Source organism: Phycodurus eques, chromosome 7, assembly GCF_024500275.1.
Source record: "Phycodurus eques isolate BA_2022a chromosome 7, UOR_Pequ_1.1, whole genome shotgun sequence".
NCBI lineage: Eukaryota > Metazoa > Chordata > Actinopteri > Syngnathiformes > Syngnathidae > Phycodurus > Phycodurus eques.
Window position 1 is genome coordinate 28,833,974 of NC_084531.1, and position 23,783 is coordinate 28,857,756.

At 40.3% G+C, this 23,783-nt stretch overlaps 1 protein-coding gene across 2 annotated transcripts in view; it reads right to left on the minus strand.

Annotated features, from left to right (window-relative positions):
• b3glcta (beta 3-glucosyltransferase a) overlaps window positions 1-23,783 on the minus strand; it is a 53,829-nt gene that overhangs the window by 25,625 nt on the left and 4,421 nt on the right. For both annotated transcript variants that reach the window (XM_061681692.1, XM_061681691.1), the window contains 3 exons: window positions 16,771-17,080; window positions 11,613-11,656; window positions 2,167-2,209 (listed from right to left, as the gene is read on the minus strand). In XM_061681692.1, coding sequence (XP_061537676.1) covers window positions 2,167-2,209; window positions 11,613-11,656; window positions 16,771-16,822 — 139 coding nt within the window. In that variant the 5' untranslated portion in view covers window positions 16,823-17,080. The remainder of the gene's footprint in view (window positions 1-2,166; window positions 2,210-11,612; window positions 11,657-16,770; window positions 17,081-23,783) is intronic.

The window sequence follows — 23,783 nt, forward strand, 5'->3', positions numbered from 1 at the left end:
GGTACGAGTGCTTTTGTGAGGAATGAAGACAATCACTAAAAAAAGAAAAGAATCCCTCTCAAATCACGACGGGTTAAGCCCCCAATGAATCGAGAAGTCCTTTAATTTTTTTCACTAGTCTATTGGTGTCTGCAGTTGCCGAATGGGAAATAAAAATATATATGTATTTTTTTTTGGTTTTTTTTTCATTGAAAGGTGTTGTTTACAATCACGCATGTGTTAATTTGTCAACCAATTTGAATGAACAAAAACTTATTGTGGCAAACATGTGTGCTGTCTTAAATGTGATGAATTGATTGCAGTCATGTAGGGAAGTTTGAAATACAAAAACAAATTAAAGTCAGTCCCACAGCATGATATACTCATAAGTGAGTGCCGATTTTAATCCAAAGGTGGCATAATCAAACAGTGCTTTTGATTCAAATGAAAACGAAGAAAAGCACAAGCAATACAATTACATAATACACTGTGTGTGTGTGTGTGTGTGTGTGTGTGTTTGTGTGTGTTGTTAATAAAATATGACCATGAGTCACGAGTGGAGGTGGAAGAACTTTGTTCAAATCAGGCTTGTGCACATTTCATACTTTACAGCATTCAAGTGTTACAGTACTTAGCTTGTGTTAAAAACAAGTGTAACTGAGTTGAACCGAATTATTATCTTATTACTGTTTTGTTTTTCGACAGTCCCAATACAGCAGTTTGCCATTTTTGTCATTAAAGAACATGTGACAAAATTGTTGGGGTTTTTGGGGAGCCTGGAGCAGATTATTTGTTTAACCCTTATTTATCCAAGTAAGACAATTGAGAACAGATTCTCTTGTGCAATGCCGTCCTGGCCTGGATTAATAGCATTTTCATTCCTTTCAATGAGGAAAGTTGGATCGAGACACAAGTGATGTGTGTTACAAGCGTAGGTCGCGGAATTAATTCAACTGGTAAATCGAGGTACCGCTGTACACACTTTTAATACTTGTGAAGTTAAAGGTTTGTAAGATGGTCACCGTTCAGCGATGTTTCTTTTTTGACGACTTGGGGGCCTCAAGATGATGTTGTGGTAGCAATAAGCTAGCAAATGTTCTTAAGACAAAGTAAAATGCATTGGTTTTATATACTGAAGAGCTTTTCTAGATTTGCAAAAACGCAGAAACATTTCTATTCATAATGCCCTGATGAATATGGATTTTTAGTTACAGCAAATCAGTGATGGTGTAGTGGCGCACTCGCCCGAATTTGGTGCGGGCGGCGTGGGTTCAGTTCCCACTCAGTGAGGGTGTGAGTGCGGATGGTTGTCCGTGTCTATATGTGCCCTGTGACTGACTGGCGACCAGTTTAGAGTGGAGTCCACCTTTTGCCCGAAGTCAGCTGGGATAGGCTCCAGCGCCCCGCGACCCTAACCAGGATAAGCGGTGTTGAAAATGGATGGATGCATTGATAGTTACCCCAGTGGTAAATGTGTCGCAATTTTGTAATTTATTTTTTTTTTTTTGCTCCGATTTCGGGTAAAAAATAACAATCCGAATTCTGACTGCCAGTCACTCATCAGGCCAGATATTATTGCGTGGAAGGTAAGAATGGCACGCCAAGTGGATGACAATGATACCAGAGTCTTACGTGCACATTTTTTTGTTATCCAAAATCCATTTCGATGTGATTACTCGGCTCATTGATGGGATCATCGGTAGAATAACTGATTCAAAAAATATTCCGTAGCTGCAGCCCTAATTCAAATTAGGAGGTCTCCACGCTAAAAATTCTAATGCATTTTTTGTTTACTTTGTAACTTTGTTGACTTTTTTTTTTTTTAAACCATACTCACAAATAAAATGATGTTGGCTTCTTCAATTTTTGTGTCATTGTTGCATGACTTGAGAAACAACAACAGCTCGATGTGGGATTTGTCAACTGGTACTCGGTCCCACCTCTGCATGGATGACTCAAGTCTGAATGTTTATTTAATAAGCAGTGAGCAGCTTTTTTTTTTTTTTTTTTTTTTTTTAAGTACAATGCATTTATATTTATAGATACACATTTGTACTCGCTTAAACTGTTATTGCAACACGAGCTGTCATGTTGATGCGGTGTCGAACAAAGGCTTTCCTCTGATTTTTTTGTTTGGATCTTTTTTTGTTTTTGTTTTTGTGCTTCCTTTTGTCTGATTAGACTCACCGAGTTGCCTGGCAGGGATCCCGTGCGCATCTTCTTCCCGACTCTGAAACACACAGCAAGAAAGAGGCGCTTTAATTATTAAGGCCAACAAGAGTGAGGAGGGGGGGGGGGGGGGGGGGGGGGACTATGCAAAACAACAACAAAAAAACTTCACATAACAAACTTACAAGCGGCCCCTTTTTCAACAAAACATCACAGACACACAATGGATAAATATTGACGAGTTCTATGGGTAATTACGACAAGTTCCCTCTGTGGGTGATGTGGAGGAATAACGACGGGTTCGCCACGTTGATAACTGCGGCGGTAGAAATTGGGCAGGTCGCAGCTCAGGAGCTGTGCAGCAGACCACGGGCGGGATGAGGGGGAAAATCAATCACAGGCCCAACGCAACTTTGAAACATTGACTTTTTGCCCTTTTTTCACAGGGAAACGACATCATCGCGGGAGATCCAGAAAGCGGCAGAGGATTAATAGATAATGGGGAAGAAGAACATTTTTAAAAAGAGAGGCCTGTTTTGATTTATGACGAGCGCTGTCGTGTAGCTGTCAGAGAGTTTTTAACAAGTCGTAAAATTTGTTATGGACAGCAATTTCGGGACCCTCGATTCATTTCGTGCCCCACAGTTGTGGAGTAAGTAGCCAACTACATAAAAACAAAAATCTTGGGTTTGGGTTTTTAATTAATACAAATACCACTGTGTTGTATAAAAGAGCAGAGAATGTAAAGAAAGAAACTGCTTTTGTTGTGTATTCACTGTATGTTGGGACGAGCCAAAAGCCACGACGACAACTGCGGTGTTGTATGTGTGCATTTAAGAGGCGTGGCCTAGTGAGTGACATCAGCATCGTGGCTGGTTCGTCTGCATGTGAACGTTTGGGCGTGAGATGTGGCCTACAGCAGCCCCTTGCGAGTATTCTCATTTTGTATTTGTGACTTCGACTGTTTGTACTGTTCAATGGCTGAACGTGCATCGGCGGATAAGGTTTTCATTTCATCATTTTGTTATTTTTCACTTCACTCGAGCGGCGACGTATCTCAAGTTTGCCAGCTTCTGCGGTTCCAAAATGTTCTGTCTAATCTGGGGGGGAAAAAAACACATACTGGTATTGTGTATTTTTCAGTTGTTATCATTAACATAATATGTTTTGTTCTGCTCGTGCAGGACCTGTTGTCCAGTCGGGCTTGATCCTTTAGCCCACAGTAAATCCATGTTCATAATTTGTTTTCTTAGTACGAGTACCGTATTCTTCGGACTGTAAGGCGCACTTAAAATCCGGAAATGTTCTCAAAAATTGACAGTGCGCCTTATGTATGAATTCTGGTTGTGCTTACTGACTTTCAACCGATTTTATGTGGTACACGGCGCTCAAAAATCTGTCAAAATGTTTTAGTACGACTTTGGTAAGCTACGAAGCCGCACCGCTTGACGGATTGTCAGACCATTACGGCTACCGTAATCAGGAGCCTTGCGGAGTAATACGTACTGTGCGTCAACATAATATTGAGGTGCGTGTATGTAAGTGACTTATCTGACAATTTTGTTTCGCTTAAAACGCTTTATAATCCGGTGCGCTTTATGTATGAAAATAGACCCGTTCATTGAAATTGCGCCTTATAATCCAGTGCGCCCTATCGTGGGAAAAATACGGTACTATGCAAGTGAACAAATGTGAATAAATATTTTGTGCGCAAAGAAGTTGTTAATGGGTTTTGTAATATTAACTGAATAAAATGTAATAAAGGATTTTGCTGGTATTTATGGTTTGGGTGTGCATTTTTATAAATTTTTGAATGGGTTGTGTTGGGGACTGATGCAAGGCAAATTTATTTATATAGCACATTTCATACACAAGGTAACTAACTCAATGTCCTTTACGAGTAATATTGAACTCCACATTTATGTTTTTGATCTTCAATGAAACAATTGAATGTGCAACAAAATATTTACAAAGTTTGACTGACTAATGAATATGTTGAGATGTCATGCTTTTTAAATGCATTTTTACTTATTATCAGATATTTTGAGTATATTACATTAGCATGAATGCCTGCTTATTTATGGTTGAATATGTCTTTCCAAAAATTCATATTCAATCTTAATTTCCCATGGAAATCTGAACAGAAATTTTCTCCGCCTTTGCAACTGTACCCCTCGCTCACCATCTCCTCGAAATGAGCTCTTTTTTGATGACGCGCGGGAGATGAGCCGCAGGAGCTATAAATACTTGTGTCAAGTGTGATTTTTTGTAATCTTTTTCTTTTGGTAGGAGACAAGCGTTTCAGGCGAGAGTACGCACAGGCAGACACGTTCGTATCACCCAGATCTGATTTGGCGGGAGAAGACGTCAGATTAATTGGTTAGGGGAGCGTTTGTCTTTCCCTTCTGGTCTCATCGATCTCTACAGTGAAACTCGGAAACTTTGGTCATGGACTTTTGAGACGACTACTGCGCGTTCTTTTTACATACACACCATTATCCAAAAGGAACAGCGACGCACCCTTGCACAAATCAACAAAAGGTGTGCATGCTTTGAATTTGAAAAGAAAAAAAAACAGTAATGGTAAAAAGATAAACATTTAAAGCCAGTCTTCCAAAAAATGTCAAACCAAAAAAAAGTATTCCAAAAATCTTAAGACACAACACAAAAGATTAGTTAATAAGCATTTGTTTATGGTAAGAACAATGTGTTATGAAAAATAGAATTTTTAATGGTTTTCTATGATATTTTTTTTGTCACTAGTACTAATGCTATTGATGAGCCTGCGGTTAACGTGGTTTGTTTTTGTCAAATAATTTAACTTCTGAATACAGTTACTGTATGTAACATGGGTTGATGATTGTGTACATGCTAGATGCATGATGTTGACGTTTTGCTGATGCTTTCTTTGTTGTTACAGACCACGGTAAATTAATCAATACCATAGCGTGCACTTCCTTGATGAGCCTCTCCGCTTTTGGTGCTTTTCCGCGATTTTATGGCATCTGTAGGTAATTACAAACCCCTTTTTTGGGTGGTGTCAATTATTTGGGGATTTTAGCTATTGGTGGCAGGACTCCGCCCCTATTCTCAGTGAAGTTCAGGGCTGCACTATACTGTAAAAAAACCCGTGAAAAGTGATCCTTTAAAAATTGCTACACCACTCAATTCCTTGGGACCTCAAAAGAAAACAGTCTGATGAGGTAAAAACTCCTCGATATTCCACCTCAATAAAAAAATGTAAAAAACATGTTACATAAACACCACAGATGCCCTACAAGCCCGCTGCTGAACCTTTGCTTTGGAAGCTCTTCATACATAAGCTCATGCCTTGCGCCACAATCCATCCCCGAGGACACACACACACACACACACACACACACACACACACAGCCGCCGATGTGTCAGGTCGCATTAGCTTTGTGTACGGTGATGGCGAGACCCACTCAAGGTTGCAGGTTTGTGATATGCGAGAAGAAAAATGTGTGATGTTACAAAGGCGAGTGAGTGGACTTTGAACACTGAATAATATTGAAAGGTTCCTACTCAGTGCAATAATGCAATAAAATGATGCATACTATAAAAGCCTGCCTAGTTTTAGGGATGTATCCAAAAAAATAAAAAATAACAAAATAAAACTTACACATTGACAATTATAAGAATTTGCTTTTAGTCTCCTCCTAAAATTCAACTCAGCGGTATGAACTTCTTTAGCGATAATGGCAACTTGCATTATTAGTTACACTTCATCACTGTAGCGGCTTTATTGCAGTATGTGTAATTACGTGCATCTCGTCAAGGTAAATTAAGGATGTAATTAAGTAGAGGGAGGCCACAACTGGGGCCGTAACCATAGCAACAAGCATTCTATTGCCCACACTGGGTCGTAGCAAAATCTTTTAAAACACTTCGGCCTGAAATACGCACATCAAATATTCATTATATTTTAACGCTTTATTACTGAATTAGTTAATAATGTAGAGTGTGGACTTCGAAAAGACTAAAGAAGTTGACACACATTCCTACACACCATTTGTCAACATTAATAGCGGCACACGGTTATTTCAGAAGAAAGGCGAGACAGTAAAAGCGAGTGACGTATTGCAGCATGCTTTGAATGGGGAAAAGCTAGCACCAGGTGGTGGACAAATACATAATCACATACAAACCTATTTGACATTAAAATTGATGACAAAAATCAAATTTTTTTGGATGATCGTTTATTAATCAATTGCTAATGGATTGGTTGTCATGAATCGATAAATTATTGAACCTCTTTTAATGGGGCTTTTTTTCTGTGCTAGGACCTTGCGTAATTTAAACACACTGGCCTTTAAAGGGTTAAAAAACAACATTTTTGATATGCCTCTTTCAGACTGACATAGTTTGAAAAGATAAATGGTTTACAGTGGGGAAAAAAATATGAACATTCCTTATTTTCACAGAAGATTTGGGGAAGGTGAAGGTGAATTTTTGTCATTAGCGACAAACAAGGGAGGATATTGAAATGACCTCTCAAGGGTTAATATCAATTTTGGCCATCTGTTAGCATTAAATTAAAGCTTCATTAATAAAACAAAAGACTTGATTACAGTTTAAATTTGCATGCCAGTATAATAACACAGGTTGAATATTTGACCCTTGTGGATCCTTTGTCCCATCTTTCATTAAATGACCAAAATATATAGAGCTAAATATGGCAGCGACTTACATAAATATGAACATTAACTAAGTTGAGGACCCCCGAGAGGACCCCCGTACACTCCCCGGATCATCCTTCAGTCCGAATGCCCGACGATGCTTTCGCTTGTCGTTTTATGAGCGCTCGGCTCAGCTGCCAGAAAACGCACTAGACTGGAGAAAATTGTTGACCGTGGTACAAATCTTGTTGCTCGGGGCAACCGGGGGTTGTAAAACTGTCACCGTGTACCCCTGCTGTGTGAGTGGCTTAAAGTCGAAGCACTCCGATGGCTGATCACCACGACTGACAATCACTAATACTTCCAACTTAGATGTAAATATTCAAGATTCTGAAAGACACTTGTCAGCTCAAGCATTCTTTTGCTGCTGAGAATCGCGACGATATGCCCACTTTTGCCTTCTTTCTGTGTGCTGTTTAGGGTTAAGAATGTATACATTTCACATGCAACTTGAAGTCAAATTCAAGCTTCAAGCAGGGCCCTTGCAAACCCTTTGTTTTCCTCAGAAAATCCTTGGACTGGTCATCGAACTGTCAAAATTGTCACCCTTCTGTCAAAGAAACCTGCTTCCAATCAGGGCTAATTTGTACCAAATCCCTTGTAACAGTACGTCAAACTAAAGCCCAGGAATCCGTCCCAAATGGCTGCTTTAAACTAAACTGGCCAACTACTGATTGGATTTCAGAAAGGGTCCTTGAGATGTTTTTTTTTTTCCTGTTATGATTGACAAGGCCACCCAATTTCGTGTCAATCGGTAAAACTGGTGTCAGGGGCAAAAACAAATACTCAGTCAGGTGTGGGAGGTCACGTTAGGGCCTTCTGAAATACATATGTTTTCACCAGGATACATGCAATTGCAAAAATGGGTGAGCTTTAAGGCATACTGAAGCCCTTCAAAGGCAATTTATTCTTTGGGAGAATGATAATAAACAGCAATGCCAAGATTGCGCTGTAAAACAACTGAAAGCTAGGTTTCAATATAACATACAGTATAGAGAGGCTGCGCAATTAATGTTGAAGTTTAAGTTGAATTTCTTTTTCCTGAAACTCTTGAAGCACCTGTGGGACCAAACGAGCACCATGCGACATAAACACATGACAGGAGCTGGTGAGTATTTAATCCATTTTTTTTTTTTTTTTTTTTTTTTTTTTATGGTGATGAGATGAGCCCAGCTGGTTGGAGTCGGAAGCTCTTCGTCATCTCATTTTAACTCGTTTCGCCACAACCTTCATCGAAAAAACCAGAGGCCAAACAGTGATTAAAACAGACACGCGCTGTTGCTTTGAGAAGATTAAAAGCAAAATAAATTTGCAAACTTTACAAAGTTAATAAGCTGAGCAGTAATTAGAGTCTGAGCACCAGGCAGTGCCAAGGCCATCTTGGAATCCTGGTTTATTGTAATTCTTCTGATAAATTATTCACCTTTTGGGGGTCTCAACATGCTTGAAAAATCACCCTTTTTTTTTTTTTTTTTTTTTTTTAAAGTGTGTGTATCATGGCGAAAACTATTTTTTAGGAGTTCTAAACATGAACCACAAAATCCTTGAGGAGCATTCAGAAAAACCATTATTTGGCTGATTGATTTAAAAGATAGTATATTATGACTAAAATAACTTATTTTTGGTCCCTTAACGCTTACAACAAGACAGATATGAATTACAGGCAGAACATTTGAGTGTTTTACAATACTTTGTCCATGAGTATTTGTGTTTGAGTTTAACGTTAAATACACTTTCTTCTACTCCATTATTTTCTTTGCCATGAAGTGATGACTTCTATCAACCCAAATAAAAACCAAAGAGGCCTTTCTCAGACGTCAAAACATGCCAGCTTTGACAGAGTTGCATTTTAAATGTATTGTATGATGACAAGGACAGAGTTTCCCTATCAAGAAATGTGTGTCCACAGTCACGCAACACAGCACTCCACCATTGTTGTTGTACAGTACATATTTTTAGTATATACAGCCGATTATGATTATTTTGAGAGTGGATGATTCGGTCGGGCGCTATTACTTTGACAAACTTCTACTAGGGAATTGACCCAAATGAGCTCCAATCAGAAGCAGTTATCCTAGACTGATGGGCGATGCTAAACGGCCAAGCTGTTCTGCATACGCCATCTGATCAAGTTTGATGATCACTTGGAGGATTTGGAACAGCCTCAGTTTTACAGTTCGACAAGAAATTGGGTAGACGAGCTCCTACTAGCGAATTCGCTCAAATGGGCCCCGATCGGAAGCAGGTATCATAGACAGATGCCCGCTAAAATGCTAAGCTTTTTTTTGCCTACACTATTAAATGTGGGCAGCGAATGTTTTATGATCATTTGAAATTTTGGAAAGCACAACAACAACAAAAATGATCCCCCAACACCACTTTGACACGGAATTGGGTGAACGTCCAACGAAAAAGTCTCAAAGACCTAAGCCTGAAATTGACCAGGAAGTTGGCTATTTTGGTTTAAAACATCTATTTAGCGTACATTCCAATATTCATGCTAAAGAACTAGCCCAAATGAGCCCCGATCGGGAGCAGGTATCCTAGACAGATGGGTCTATGATGGCTATTTTGCTTTCAACATCTAAATGCGGGCTGCGCGTGGCGTCAAAGTTTTGATAATGTCAACAATTCACCATGAGAAATTACGTTTGCTACTATTCAGGGTCTAGTCCGCTTTCGTAAGCCAGTCCACAACTAATGTGGACCGCTCACGTGACCCAAAAATCTGCATTCCTTGCTAATTTGTTTGTGTTGTCCTCTACTTGAGGAAATCAGGGTGGGATGCTAACAACTCGCTGTGCGCCGTTTAGGTCAAAGGTGGAGGGGAAACCACAACAAGAATAAGTCATGCAACAAAAATAGTACAAGGTTTAATTGATGTTGGACCAGTCTATCTGGAATTAAGTTGTGAAACAGAATTCAGCAGTGTGGATCCTTATTAATGCCTGAACACATACACATGTACATATACAAAAACCTTTGTAGTAAATGCCAGTCCGTGGTAACTAAGCAACAACCAACTTGCTGCCACATGTCAAGGTCCAAACTTTATTCAGGTCATTTTACCCCCCCCCCCCCCCCCGGAGTTTCATGGACTGTCATGTCTAAGAATAGATGTACCGAAAAGGTCGCAATAAAATGCTACCGGCTTCTTGACTTTTTAACAGAAGAACGTCCGTGCATCTCCTTTGCAAAAACTGTTAACCAGAGCTGGGCGACTCGAGTCACAGGACTAGACTGGATTCTCTCATTTAAGGACTTGGGACTGGCTTGGCTAAAACTTATGAAAGACTGATGAGTTTGACTTGAAACACACAACTTGGCAAGTCTTTTCTGTTTAGAGTTGTTTTGTTTTTTAAATAAAATCATTTTTATCATTGCCAAAACAATTTTAGAACCTTGCTGTCTTCTCTAACCGTCTTCCCTGTCCCATTCATATTCATCCAATCACAGATCAGGACTCGGGCTATACATTTTCACGCATTACAGATCGTCAGAACTTCTAACACACTTAACAATATTTCCCATAACACATAACTACTGGGTCGTTACGGTACAAACAATTTCAAAGACGTCAACATGTTAGGTAAACTGTTAGAATAACCTTAACACAGCTCATCAGCTTACTTCCCCCCCCCCCCCCCCGAAACACACAAAGGACACATTTCATTTGTTTCAGTATGAACAGAGTCAGTGATTCCAAATGAGCATTTTTTAGATACCATGGATAATGTTTACTCTTCAATTGAATTCTCCATTAGCCAGGTTAGTTACACATCCAATTACATTTGACCAGCAGTAAACGAACAAATAGCCATAAATCCCAAGGTGTGGCTCGGCAGCACACCTTGGGATTTATTAGGAATTTCAGCTCCTGAAGACAGTTTCACTTAGCAACATGAAATTTAGTTGGCATGTTTATCACGAGAAGACCCACCAAAAAAAATCTCAAGAAGCCGTGCCCGAAAGAAACAAAGGAAGTCAGCCAATTGGCTTTGATGAGGCCCTTTCTGGGTCATTTTGGCCATTTGCGAGGGTCCTTCAAAGACGGCGAAGTTTGATGACTCACCAGAAAACAGTAACGAGACAAGTCCACAAGTTCAGATTGATCAAACACTTCCGTATCTCTCGATTGGTACAGTACCTCCAACCAAAAGCTAAAGTGGAAAGCGAGTACCTTGGTAAACTGGGACAATAAGCGACATTGGATGGAACTGACTGGTCAAACTATGGCAGTAGCTCCCTTCATATATGCGTGTGTTCATTTAAATGCTTCGGTATGCCTCCCACAATGCCACTTGCCACAGTTCCCCACACTTTTGAGTGTGGTTGAAAAGTTCATATATTGCCAACATTCCTAAAAAATGAGTTTTTGACAAATCCAACTGCAGATCAGAGCGGCCCAAGGCAGTAATTTCCCATTCCTGCCATGTTAAGCAACCCTGCAAGGAGGCTTTCACTGTCAACACGCTCACAGCGAGCTGAAGAAGCAAAGTGTTCATTATTTATTGAGCGGCAAAGTACCAACATGGAGAGAAAAAAAAAAGATGTAAAGCTCAAAAGAAGGACCGCATAGCAAAATGAAGCTTTTTGATCCCGTAGCTCATCATTCAATAATTAGAGAGGGGGGTGGGGGACGTTTGTTTTCTCTGCGCAGGTAATTAAAGTCTAAACACAAGCAGGCGAAGCAATAGAAACTGGATGATTAACACAAGCGTTGAATTCCAATTTGTTCGCAGAGCAGAGGACTAAGACGCTTACCTGTGAGGCTTCTTCTGAGCTACCAGCAGCTAAGATAATGTGACCTGCAGAAAGACACAACAGTTGGAGAGTTTCAACCAATTTACACAAGCAGCATTGAGTCACTTTTGAATGGTTTGCAATTCAGCCGCGGAAGCCCGTTTCACTTAGCAACATGAAATTTGGCAGACTTCTATCACGAGGAAGTCTCAAGAAGCCATGCTCCAAAACACAGAGGAACACAGCTCGGTTGGTTTGAAGTAGCCAATTTAGGGACAGCTTGGCCACGTCTGATGACACGCCACAAAAGAAATAAGAAACGTCAAATTCAGCCCCTGGAACCAGTTTGACTTCGCAACATGGAATTTGGTAGACATTTCAATCATGAGAAAACCCACAAAAAAAAGGTCTCAAGAAAAGACACAGGGAGTCTGCCATTTTGCTTTAAAGTGGCCATTTTCTATGGTTCTTCAAGGATGAACTCGTCCTAAAGATTGTGTCTAATTGCTACAAATTAAATGGTGACAGGTGTGTTCCGACTCTCATTTAACATGATTTTGAATGTGATTGACCTCATCCCACATTATAGGAGAGTGTGCACACAATTACTTTCTAAATTGTACAGGTTATAGGTCACAATAAGTTTAGGTGGTTTTTTTTTAATGATTTAGAAGTATCATTTTTTTAAATATCAATATAACTGAACAGTGTGTGTAGACTTTTTTTAGCCACTGTATACAAGACAAATGGATGTAAGTTTTCCCCTAGGCTGGAATTTGGGGTTTGGACACGATATTTTCTACCTGTGTAGATCTAAAAGACCAAAGTAAATCCTTCAAACTGAGTCACCTTTGAGAGGGTATTGTCTGCATTGCCATCCATCACAATGTATAATTGAACTACGCCGTTATCGATCCTGGGACCAAATTCCGAGAGGAATTCACAGGAATCGATATGTCAACAAAAAATGTTTAAAAGGAAAAATACCAGAATTACCGGAGTCACACAAATCTGACTCTCTGCCAACACTGGTTCGTCGGAATGGTGACCTCTATTAAATGTCCACGCTGAGAAAGTAAAAAAAAAAAAAGTGCTGCGGTAACCATTAGAGGACAACGTAGGAGTGTTTGATGAAGACATATTACCAGCTGTTCTCCAGGAAAGAGCCTGCAGACGTTCATTATGCAGCCATTCAGTTGGTAATAAAAACGTCTAATAAGAATATACGTATTTCCCGGCCAGGCGCGTCTTTTATAAGGCGACGTGCGGCGGCTCGGTCAGATGTGATTCCTCGTGCTGAGAGGGAATCTCATCTATTTTTCAGAGACCCCACTTGACTTCAAAAGGCACTTTTGGTGAGCGCTTAAGCCCGAGGTGAAGGCACAAGTTTGGACAGAGAGAAACACCGAATTGAATTACTCTACGAGGTTGAAGTTGTGCTTCAAGGGCAGAAAAACACACACGGACACAAGACAGCTTCAAGCAGCCCGGATGTGACAAAAGTGAGCGAAATCTCGGGCTTTTGTTTGCGTGTAATTTGGGGGAAATCTCACGGCACAAAAATCTCACCAAACAAAAATGTCACAAAAGGTATATTCAGTGTTGCCCCAGGCTTCTTCATTCCAAATAAACTGGCTCCTTTGCAGCCTGGATTGCCATCTGCAAAGCCGCAACTTTCCTTCTTTGTATTGATTCCAAGCGTTCTCTCCAGGAATCTCCAATAGAAATTCCCCCCATAACAGCACAGGTGTGGCGCCATTAAGACCTAATGAGATTGGGAATTATTTAACGTCGCGCTTCATCTCGAAAGCAACGGTTCCAGCGGGCGAGCGGAATATCGAGACACTGGACTGGGGTTTGAAGAAACGTGGCAGAGCAGGTGTATCGTGTTAGCGGGGAGGCTAATTAGCAGTTGTCAGCTTTAAATGAGGCGATGATCTAGCGCGGCCCACCCACGGTGGTGTGAGCGCTTGGTTTCAAGCTACAGGCCTCAAACTGTCGCTAGTATCATATCATAGAGAGAGAATGAGAGAATTCAACACAAACAAGACGTATATCCGCATTTTGTGAGTTCAGTTAGGATAGGAGTGTTCAAAGGCGTTTTTTTTGTCTGTCAATATATATATAACGCAATATATATATAACGCTGTCTGTCAACAGCGTTATATTCAAACCTCAAATCCGATGTCATGCTACTGGTTTTAGGACGTCACCAATTCTCCCTGCTCAGTGGACTATCACTACTGCAGCTTAGTAGGGGACCTAGTCTGCCTCTTCTTCTTGCGTTGAATTATGCAGTAGAGCTCAGTGCTGCCTGGCATGTTGTGGCACAACGTGGTACTACAAAGACAGCAAATTGAATGATGTTGGTCTCGTGTGATTTGGCACTTTAAAAATGAACCTGAATTGGACTCAAATTGATTTCAAACGTGCGTGCACACTTTAAAAACACATAAATAAAAATCGCTTAAAAATTTGCGATATAGCTGGGGGCGCGGAAGATGAGCTGCGATATACTGTAGCGCATCTTCGATGAACCGACCATGCATGTTTTGGGGATGTGGGAGGAAACTGGAGCGCCCGGAGAAAAACATCCAAACTCCACACAGGCGGGGCCGGAGTGGGGGAGTAGCATTTCAATGCAAAAAAATAAAAATAAAAATCACTTTTCCTGTCGAAAATGTCACAGTTGGAACGTGGCCCAGATGTTTGCTGCTGCTGCTTTTCATGCTGTTGTCAGCGTCCGCGCCCTCTCTAGTGCACATCAGGGAGGACATGAACAGAAGGGGGGTGGGGGGGAATAACAGCAGCAGATCTGGCCCAACTGGACACATTCCTGACCTCTTCCTGCTCGGCGCCATTAATATTCCACACAGGCAAAGATGCCCTGAACCCACTGGAACACGTTTGTGCCAAACAAACAAGCTTTTTGCGCAGGCACGAAGCGCCATCACAGCCCGCAGTCACGTGCCTGTATAATGGAACTGAAGTGTGGAGTGGGTTCGTTAAGTTGAAAGGCAATTTCTGCTTATTAAATCAAATCTGAGAGAGATGTGTGCCAGCAGACTCAATATGGACTAAAGCAGCGTTTTCCCAACCTTTATTACGCCATTGCGCATATTTTACCTTTGTAAAATCTCATGGCACAAACAGAAATGTCACAAAAAGTATATACAGTGAACCGCCACATATGTGCAGTTCAGCATTTGAGAATTCACAGATAGATTTTGGGGGGGAAATATCCTCAGTTATTTGCTGAACAAATAACAAATACACTGCTGCTGTGCTCAGGCCAAAGCCATGTCTAATATGAAATTACAGCAGTGCCTTGAGGTACGAGTGAGCCGATTTATGAATTTTTCGAGACGCAAGCCGCCGTCAGGCCGATTTTTGTTGTTGTTGTTGCTTTGAATTGCAAGCAAAGACTTGAGATACCGACGCTGTATTTCGGCACTGAACTCGACTCACAGTTTGGTCAATAACGAATAATTCTTCTTCAAAAACAAACAAAAAAAGAGGCTTCAAGCTGTTTAATGCCACTCCCAATTGAAGATTGATGTCCAAATAAACAAAGAGGATAAGACATCGTGTATTTATAACAACCACGTAGCTTTGTCCTCGACTCCAGTAGTCCTTTTAGCGTCATGCGAACAGACATAATATCGTTTGTTATTCTAATTTGTGCCTTGGCTCAGCGAATAAATAAAGGTTAAGACCGCTTTAGTGGGCTGCCGTTGCACTCCTCAGTGCGCAGCCACAGCACACACACTGGACGCACTCCACCACACCTCACACACTCTCTGACTTGCCAAGTGGGATTGACGAGAGATAACAAGGCACAAAATAGGCGCAAACGGCATTTGCGCAAGAAACCTTACTCTTGCATCACGGGTCTGCACTGATTAGTTCAGCTGCGGTCGGATGTGGCAAAAGTATTGTACTCACACACCCTGTAGTTACTCTAAGTCGACGTACAGAAAAGACTGGCAAAAGGAGAAGTACTGCAGAAGAACCTGCACTCAAGCAAGAGTCAAAAAGTGCAGGTTCTTCAAAGGTACTTCAATACAAAAAGCAAAAAGTGAAAATGAACTAAGAGCTACATAGCCTTGACTTGACTTTTATGCCAGCAAAACCTAACTAACAAAAAAAATAAATTAAATGCTAAATTGGCGAATGATAACGAAAAAAAACAAGACACCTGTTCGTCCTTTCGGATTAGGTTTTTGAAGGTCAGAAGATTCGCCGCAGATCACTCTTAAAGCCAGCAACGTCAAACAATTCTCTATTTATGTTGTATCATCATTTGCGAATGTTGAAAAAAAATGAACGAGCGCGTTCATCAAGGGTGTTATTGTGAAAATGTGCTCTTTTGTGTCCCTGACACAAAATGTACCCCATGAAACTGCATTAAACAAGTTATATAATGGGTACAAAATAACAATACTCCACTTAGGTACTTTGGATATGGTTTTCAGAAAGAAAAAAAAATAAATTCATGATTTTGCATGCATTTAAGCATATCTGCCCGTGAAAACAAAAAGATTCATTATTTTCTTTTATAAATACTCGGAATGGGGTATCTCTCGCCATCTCCCATAATAATCAGAGTATACCAGATTTATTGTTAATTGTGACTTTCAACACATTTTTTTCCACTGGTAACACATGTGCATGTTGATTATTTTGGGGAAAATAAAAAATAAGATACACTCTTATGGCATCACGTGTTTATCTGACATCTACGAGTCTACCTCACCAAACGATCCAAGTAATACTTCTAAAAGTCAGACTTTCGATAATGGCATATTTTCATAAAAATACTACAGTAAGAAGTACAAAGTGCACTTTTGAGGCAGTAAATAAATACTCGAGTACCGCCACCTGATTTGCCACATACTTGGCAAAAAAATTCTGAGAAATCTACTTAAGTACAGTAACGAAGTAGTTCTACTCAGTTACTTGCCACAACTGTTTGTTTTGTGGTTGTTTGCTTTTAAATGACTGTATTTTAAACAGCCAACTCCTCTGAAAGTTGTCAGCGCTCACTTGTAGAAGTCAAGCGTGGACTCTTATGTTTTTGTGTTAAAAAAAAATAGTAATAATTAAAACAAAAAAAAAAAAAAAAACAATAGCGCGACAAAAAAAAAAAAGTGGAGGCGAAGTGGAGGCGGCCACTCACCGAGGGAGAGCAGGAGCAAGCCCGCGACGTGCCGCCGGTGGTCCCGAAGCATTCTCGGTTTCGTCGAGGCCGGGCCCCACGCAGGCAGCTCGCCGTGTCGGGGGGCTATCTCAGCGCGGCCACAAGGCACATGCGCCGCGGCGTCGGAGCTCCGAGCACTTTGACGGGGCGACGCGACCGAGGAGCGAAAGTGAGGGAGAGTGGGGGCGAGCGTTTCGTCTCCGCTTGTTCTCTTCTCTCGTGGTGGTTGGCGGCATCGTCACTCGGCGAGCGCGGCTCAGGGGCGCCCTCTGGCCGCCCAGCAGAGTCACTGCAAACGAGATAAGCGGCTGGGTGGATCGATACTGGTCAATAAATCGATTTGGTTTGAACTATTGTTTCAAGTAATTGGTTATTTTTATTGTGGGGGTTTCAAAGCCAGAAAATAATAACACTTATGAGGAAAATGTGTATTATCTTTTTTTCCTCTTCTAGCTATTGATTGAGTACAGCGTAATGAGATAGATCATTCCCCCCCCCCCAGTTTTACTTAAAAAAAAAAAATGTAATTACTATTTTTTTCAACATCAAATAATTGCACTGATCGAGAGTATTGTTTTATTTAATTTTTTTCTCCTTGGTATTGAAGGATGCCCGTGTAATTAGATTGATACTTTTTTTTTATCCCAATTGTATTTATCATGTGTTTGTATTTTTTTCTCAGAACCAGAAAATAATGACAGCGATGGAGAGATGTTCTCTTTGTATTGATAAATAGCAGTGTAATGTTATCTATATTTCCCCAATTTTACTTATTTTATTTTCAGTCATTGTTCTTTAATCATTTTGTCAAAGGCAGAAAATAACAGCACTGACATAGAGGGATTTTTCGTTGATTTTATTTTTCTCCTTGGTAACATTTTGGATAAAATGTACTTTTCAAAGCAGTTTTAACGAATCCTGCTTTTTACTTTTACTTGAGTATTTACGTTAAGAAGAAATGGTACTTTTACTCCGTTCCAATAATCTACATGGCACTCGCTACTTTCATTTAGCTACAATTGCATGCGCGATCTATATTTAGACAACAATATTTAACTATATTTATATCGGAATTTCATATGTACCTTTGGATGAAATAGCGAAGTTTGCAGTCATTGTTGCCAAAATGAATGCAAGAGATGTACGTCGTCGCAGGGCGTTTGTGACTCACTGTACATCGCTCAACGTGCAGGTGTGAGTCGCCGACTGTCATTTTTTTTTTTTTTTTTTTTTTTTTTTGCTAATCCTGTCCAAGTTGGGTTCGGCCAGACCGCGCGGTGTGCGGTGGTGTGTCACGAAGCGAGTCACGAATAGAATTTCTCAAATAAGCTGCCAAACACAAACAGTTAGCTCTGATAATCAGCCTAATTGCATAAAAGTCATTTTTAACTTCGCGTCACAATATCAATAAAAATACTGCTAATGTGTTTGCCCAAACCCATGCTATTTCACCTCATTTCAATGGGAAAAATGTATTTGACATATAGCTAAACTGCGTTACGAGCTCGGTCGTGGAACAAATGTATGTTTGCTGTGTGTCAAATTACACTGTCTCACACTGAGAGCCGTTTCTAATATTTTGGTGCCCCTGCAGCTCCAGTCCTAAGTCACGTCAATTGGAGACAACGGCGTGAGCTCATTAGCATGTTCAAAATGTAAACGAAAGCAGCAGCCGCACACACAAAGAAATCTAGGGACGGTTGCTATTAGTTACCACCGGGAAAAATAAATATAGAATATCAACCTCACCCTGCAGCAATCATAAATAAGCGCTACAATCACGCTTGACTGGCAGTGTACACAGTGGACTGTGCAAAATGCAATTTTGCATGCATTCCCCGTGATGCAACACGCTGTTATTTCCGCATTTTGTGCCACTGTTGATGCCCCCTCATGTGCGTCGCTTCCTTCATTCTCACTAAGCGCAGCGCAGGAGCGGAGGAAATACATGTTGTTGTTTTGTTTGTTTTTTCCATTGTGAGCATCGGTCAGGAACAATTCTAAACACATTATACATGTTTGAAGACAACTGTTATTTTGACTGAGTACTGAGTATACAGTACTTTGCATACACAAGGCCTTGTTGACGTCAGACGCATGTTGTTTGCGTGGGCGAGCGAACATACGAATTGTCCATGCACACCCCAGAGGAGCACCGTGGAGTCCGAGAGGAAGGTGAGGTTCAAATTTAGCCTTTTTTTTATTTTTATTTTTTTGATGCTGCTAAACATGTACATTTATTTGGTCGAGGCAGCGGGCCTGAGCCTTAGAACGTGGTTCAGTCGGACCCCTTGAAGTTTTGGAAAATTCAGCCCCATTAGCCAGTTTCACTTAGCAAAAACTAATTTGGTAAACATGTCTATCTTAAGTAGACCCACAAAAAAGTCCCAAAAAGCCATGCTTGAAAAGACACAGGAAGTCAGCCATTTCGGTTTGGAGCAGACATCCAAGGGGCATTTTGGCCATTCCCGCAAATTCGAAAATTCAGCCCCTTAAGCCAGTTTAACCTGGCCACATCCAATTTGGTCGACATGTCTTTCAGGAGGAAACCTACAAACAAGTCTCAAGAAATGATGCCCAAAAAAGACACATGAAGACAGCCACTTTGATTTGATGCAGACATTTCAGGGGCATTTTGGCTATTCGCATGAATTCAATACATCAGCCCCTGAAGTTTCACTGAGCAACATGAAATTTGGTAGACACCTGCAAAAAAAGTATGCTGTATACCGTATGCCCGAAATGACACGGGATGTCAGCCATTTTTGGGTTGAAGCAGACGTATTTCGGGCATTCCCGCAAATTCGAAAATCCAACCTCTGAAACAAGTTTCACTTAGCAACAGGAAGTAAGGTAGACATGTCTATCAGAGGAAGACCTGCAAAAACGTCACCCCCAAAAAGACACAGTAAGCCTCCCATTTTGATTTGAACAAGACATTTTACACGCATTTTGGCCATTGCCACAAATTCGGAAATTCAGCCCCTGAAGCCAGTTTTACGCAGCAAGATAAAAATCGGAAGGCATTTCTATCATAAATTTACCAACAAAAAAAAAGTCTCAGGAAGGTATGCCCCAAAAGACACAGGAAGTCAGCAATTTCGATTTGAAACAGGTATTTCAGGGCATGTTAGCCCTTCCTGCAAATCTGAAAGTTCAACCCCGATGCCACTGCCACCCTTCACAATTTAGCATCGTCCATGTGTCTAACTGGTGTGGTAGCACTCCGACAAAATCTCTCTGAAAAGTTTTGTCTTTGTAGCGCGCACACACTCGGAAATAAACAAGTAATCCACACAGTCAACGCTGAGGTACAGATAAATCCGATGCGATCGCTCGCACACAACACTGTGTCCTCGTTGGCCATTTTTGTGATTTTCTGTTGGATTCTGGACATTATGGCAACTTCATTAGACACAGTATCACAACTTCTGCCTTTCTAAAGATAATAATGCTTACGTGTCTTGAATGTGACTTAAAAGTACTTTTCATTGTTTGTCTCATGTTGCTAAATAACAGTAATAAAGCAAGCCGAATAACATGGCCCGGCGATCCCTAAAGCAGTTTCCGGGAAACGCTATATCCACTGCAGCCACTTTTTAAAGGTTACACCATCTTATTATTACCCAATAAAGTCACATCATTTTGAAATGGACCTTTATCTCTCAAACTACTCCAGCCAATAAAAAAGGCACATACTAACACAGTTAATACCGAGGAAAAAAGTAGTACAAAAAAAATAAAATGCTGAAAACAGTAACATAAAAAAAAAAACAACAAAAAAAACCACACATTTGAAATATTTTCTTGTATTCATCAAAGCTTTTGAGGACACTTATTGAAATGCTCCATTTGTTGTCGCGTCTATCTATCTATCTATCTATCTGGCTGTCTGTCTATGCATCGATCCACTATTTACACAACATTCGTGAACAAAGGGCTCCTTCGCTTGCTTTGGCGCAAGATATCGGTTAGTAGTTGTTGACAGAAAAACAGAAAACTAGTATTATCAGGCGACGACGGTATGCGCAGAGAGATGACCATCGTTCGAACATTGCACATCCAGACAGTGAGCCCAGGGCCGCATAAAGTGATAATGACCCAGCGTGCCTGCTGCTCCAAACAGAGGACGAGCACACATCTGGGGACGCCCATGTCCAGCCCTGCGGCGCAATAAAAGTCGGCTTTATTAAAAAGAAAGTTCAACGGTTAACGACTTTTACGGATTTGTCCGGAAAGCAGATAGCAGAAAGCCCGGCGGCCACCATCGGCGTCCTCTTTTCTGAGGAATATAGAATATTGTGTTCTGTGACAATATGAGCACCAAAGCTTCCAAAAATAACTGTCGACTCTTATTTTACCGTTCTTTAGTAATCAGCAGTAGAACATGAAGGGTTGGTTTCACCAAAAACATTGGCTTATGACCAAAAAGTGGAGAAAACAAGCTTGTTGTGAAAAGAAACAGAAGCAGAGCAATGGCTGTGACACATATTTTTAGCTTTTGTGATATCTCAAACTATGAAACAGCATGAAAAAAAAAACACCCAAAATAAGACTGAGAAAAGGGTTTTTGATGGCAAAATGAAATTTATTTACAAGTAAGAAATGCACTGGGAGCCATGCTGACTCACGGCATAGCTTTTTCTTTACGTGCCATTCACCAATCACTCCATGAATTGTGTGTGTGAATTGTGTTTCTTACAATCGCGACATACGCTTTGTACTCTCGATCACGACACATACTCTGTTTATACACGGCAAAAATGCAAGATCTTATTCAGTGAATTCATCTCATTTCTAGTGAAAATATCATTGTGTAGTTATTTTAAGACAGTTTTGACTGTTTTCTTCAGTAAGAGAGGGGAAAAAAATCTTATTTTAAGAATCTGATTAAGTCAATTCATACTAGTTCCATTGGCAGATTTATATATATATATATATATATATTAAAAAAAAAACTTATTTTATTGTTTTTTTTCAAGTGAAAATAAAATCTACTAATGAAACTAGTATGAATTGACTTGAGTCTTTTAGTGTTTTTGTCTTGCTGCAACTTTGGGAAAAAGTCAAAACCGTCTTAAAATAAGTATAGTACGCTGCTTTCACTGGAAAGAGGATCAATTCAGGATTTAGCATTTTTGCAGTATAGCACACATATACAGGTACATACATGTTCAAATGTGAGCTGCCCGAATTCCAACGTTTTGGCGTTTCCCTCCCTCATCAATGACGTGACAAGCCGAGATTCACCGCCTAATCTTTATCTTCAGCTCAAAAGGGGTGCTGACCACAAATCCCAAGCCAACTTTTTGCACCGTTTCCTACTAAATCCTTGCAACAGCACATTGAGAGGCTAAACGAGTTCATCCTACGCCGTGCTGACCTTCCTCTGGCACAGTCATCGTCGTAAAACCATATCAGAAGATTGGAGCTCTCATCGTAGGGTCACATTTTCCACTATAAGTGCTTTGGTGACAATTTTTCTCTTCAAACGGGCCTCTTTGGGCTTGGCGTGTCACCATCAGCTGTAATGAAAGAAATCACGAGAAGCCGCCTCATTGGATCATGGAGTCCTTGAAAGGGATTAATTTTCCCTCTCGCACCTCTCAAGTGCCCTCCCATCGATTGCAAAGATGTCAAAGGCGGTTCACCTTGACACAAATGCGCCACGTGCCGTGCGCAGGGTTGACCGATTTCGCCGGATTAGGTGGCGAAGTACGAGTCGTCTCTGCTTTGCACGGGCGCCTCAATGTTGCCAAATGATGACACTGTAGCTAAAGGTTTCATTTCTTTTCTCCAAATACATGTATCGTTTAAAATGTCTATATTGATCGTACAAATGTAACTGGGACAAGAAAAGGAAAGCGGTATCAGAAACTACATTACATTATGCATAAGGTTGCTACATTTGTCACTTTCAAGACAAAAGAAATGCTAATCAAGCTAATCCATTTATTTCAACTTTAGTTGTGCAACTTATGATGTAAAGAACAGAGAGGACTCCTCGCTATTACATTACATTATCCGCAACAATCCACAACAGCTGTCCCAATGCCAGGGGAGGGGAAAAAAAAGTGTGTTTTATATTTCAAAACCTTAACCTAGCTGATTTGAACTCAATCCAGAACGACAGACTGCGCCGTAATCAATCACACGCAAATCATTTATGAGTCATAATAAAAACTTCAGGACAGAAATAAACAATGCGGCAATATTTTGTGTTATAAACGCTGGATGGTTGTTGATTCCTTGAGGACAGATTGGACGGTAGCCGCTGCCACACACCAAGCGCCGGCATTTGACTGAGTACTGAGTATACAGTACTTTGTTTACACAAACATACAATTGTTTACAGCTACACAGGAACAGGTCGTGTAAAAGAGAGTTTTTTTTCTTGAAATTATTTTCCCCGCAAAATCTGACTCATCATTCAAAAGATTAGGATTTTATTCACCGAAAAATATTGTTATTCTGCTGTATGATGAATATTTTTTTGTCAAAAAAGAGACTCTTTTGTAATACTATTTTTTCTTAAAAAATTTTGAATGAAAAATCTTTATGCTCATAAGATTAGCAACTTTTTTTTTTTTAAATGAAAACCACAACTATATTGTCTCTGGAGCGACGCATTTTATCTAAAAGCAAAAAAAAAAAAAAAAAAAACTTTTTCTTGAAAAATAAGTGTTTTTCGTCGAAAATACTACTTTATTCTCGTAAGATTTTTTTTCTTGAAAGAAACGACAATTCTTGAAAAATACCTTTATTCTTTAAAAGAGTCCTACCTTATCTGTAAGAAAACACAATATTTCCAAAAAGCTTCCCCCACTCTGAAGATGACTTTCTCGAAAGAAAAATCTTTATTCTCGTAGTATTATATCTCTACTCCCCGCCACCCCAAGAAACTTTTGACTTTATTCTGAAAAAAAAAGACAACTTTTTTCTCTCAGAAAATAAAGCCTCAAATATGACTTCTGGTTTATTTTGACTCACCA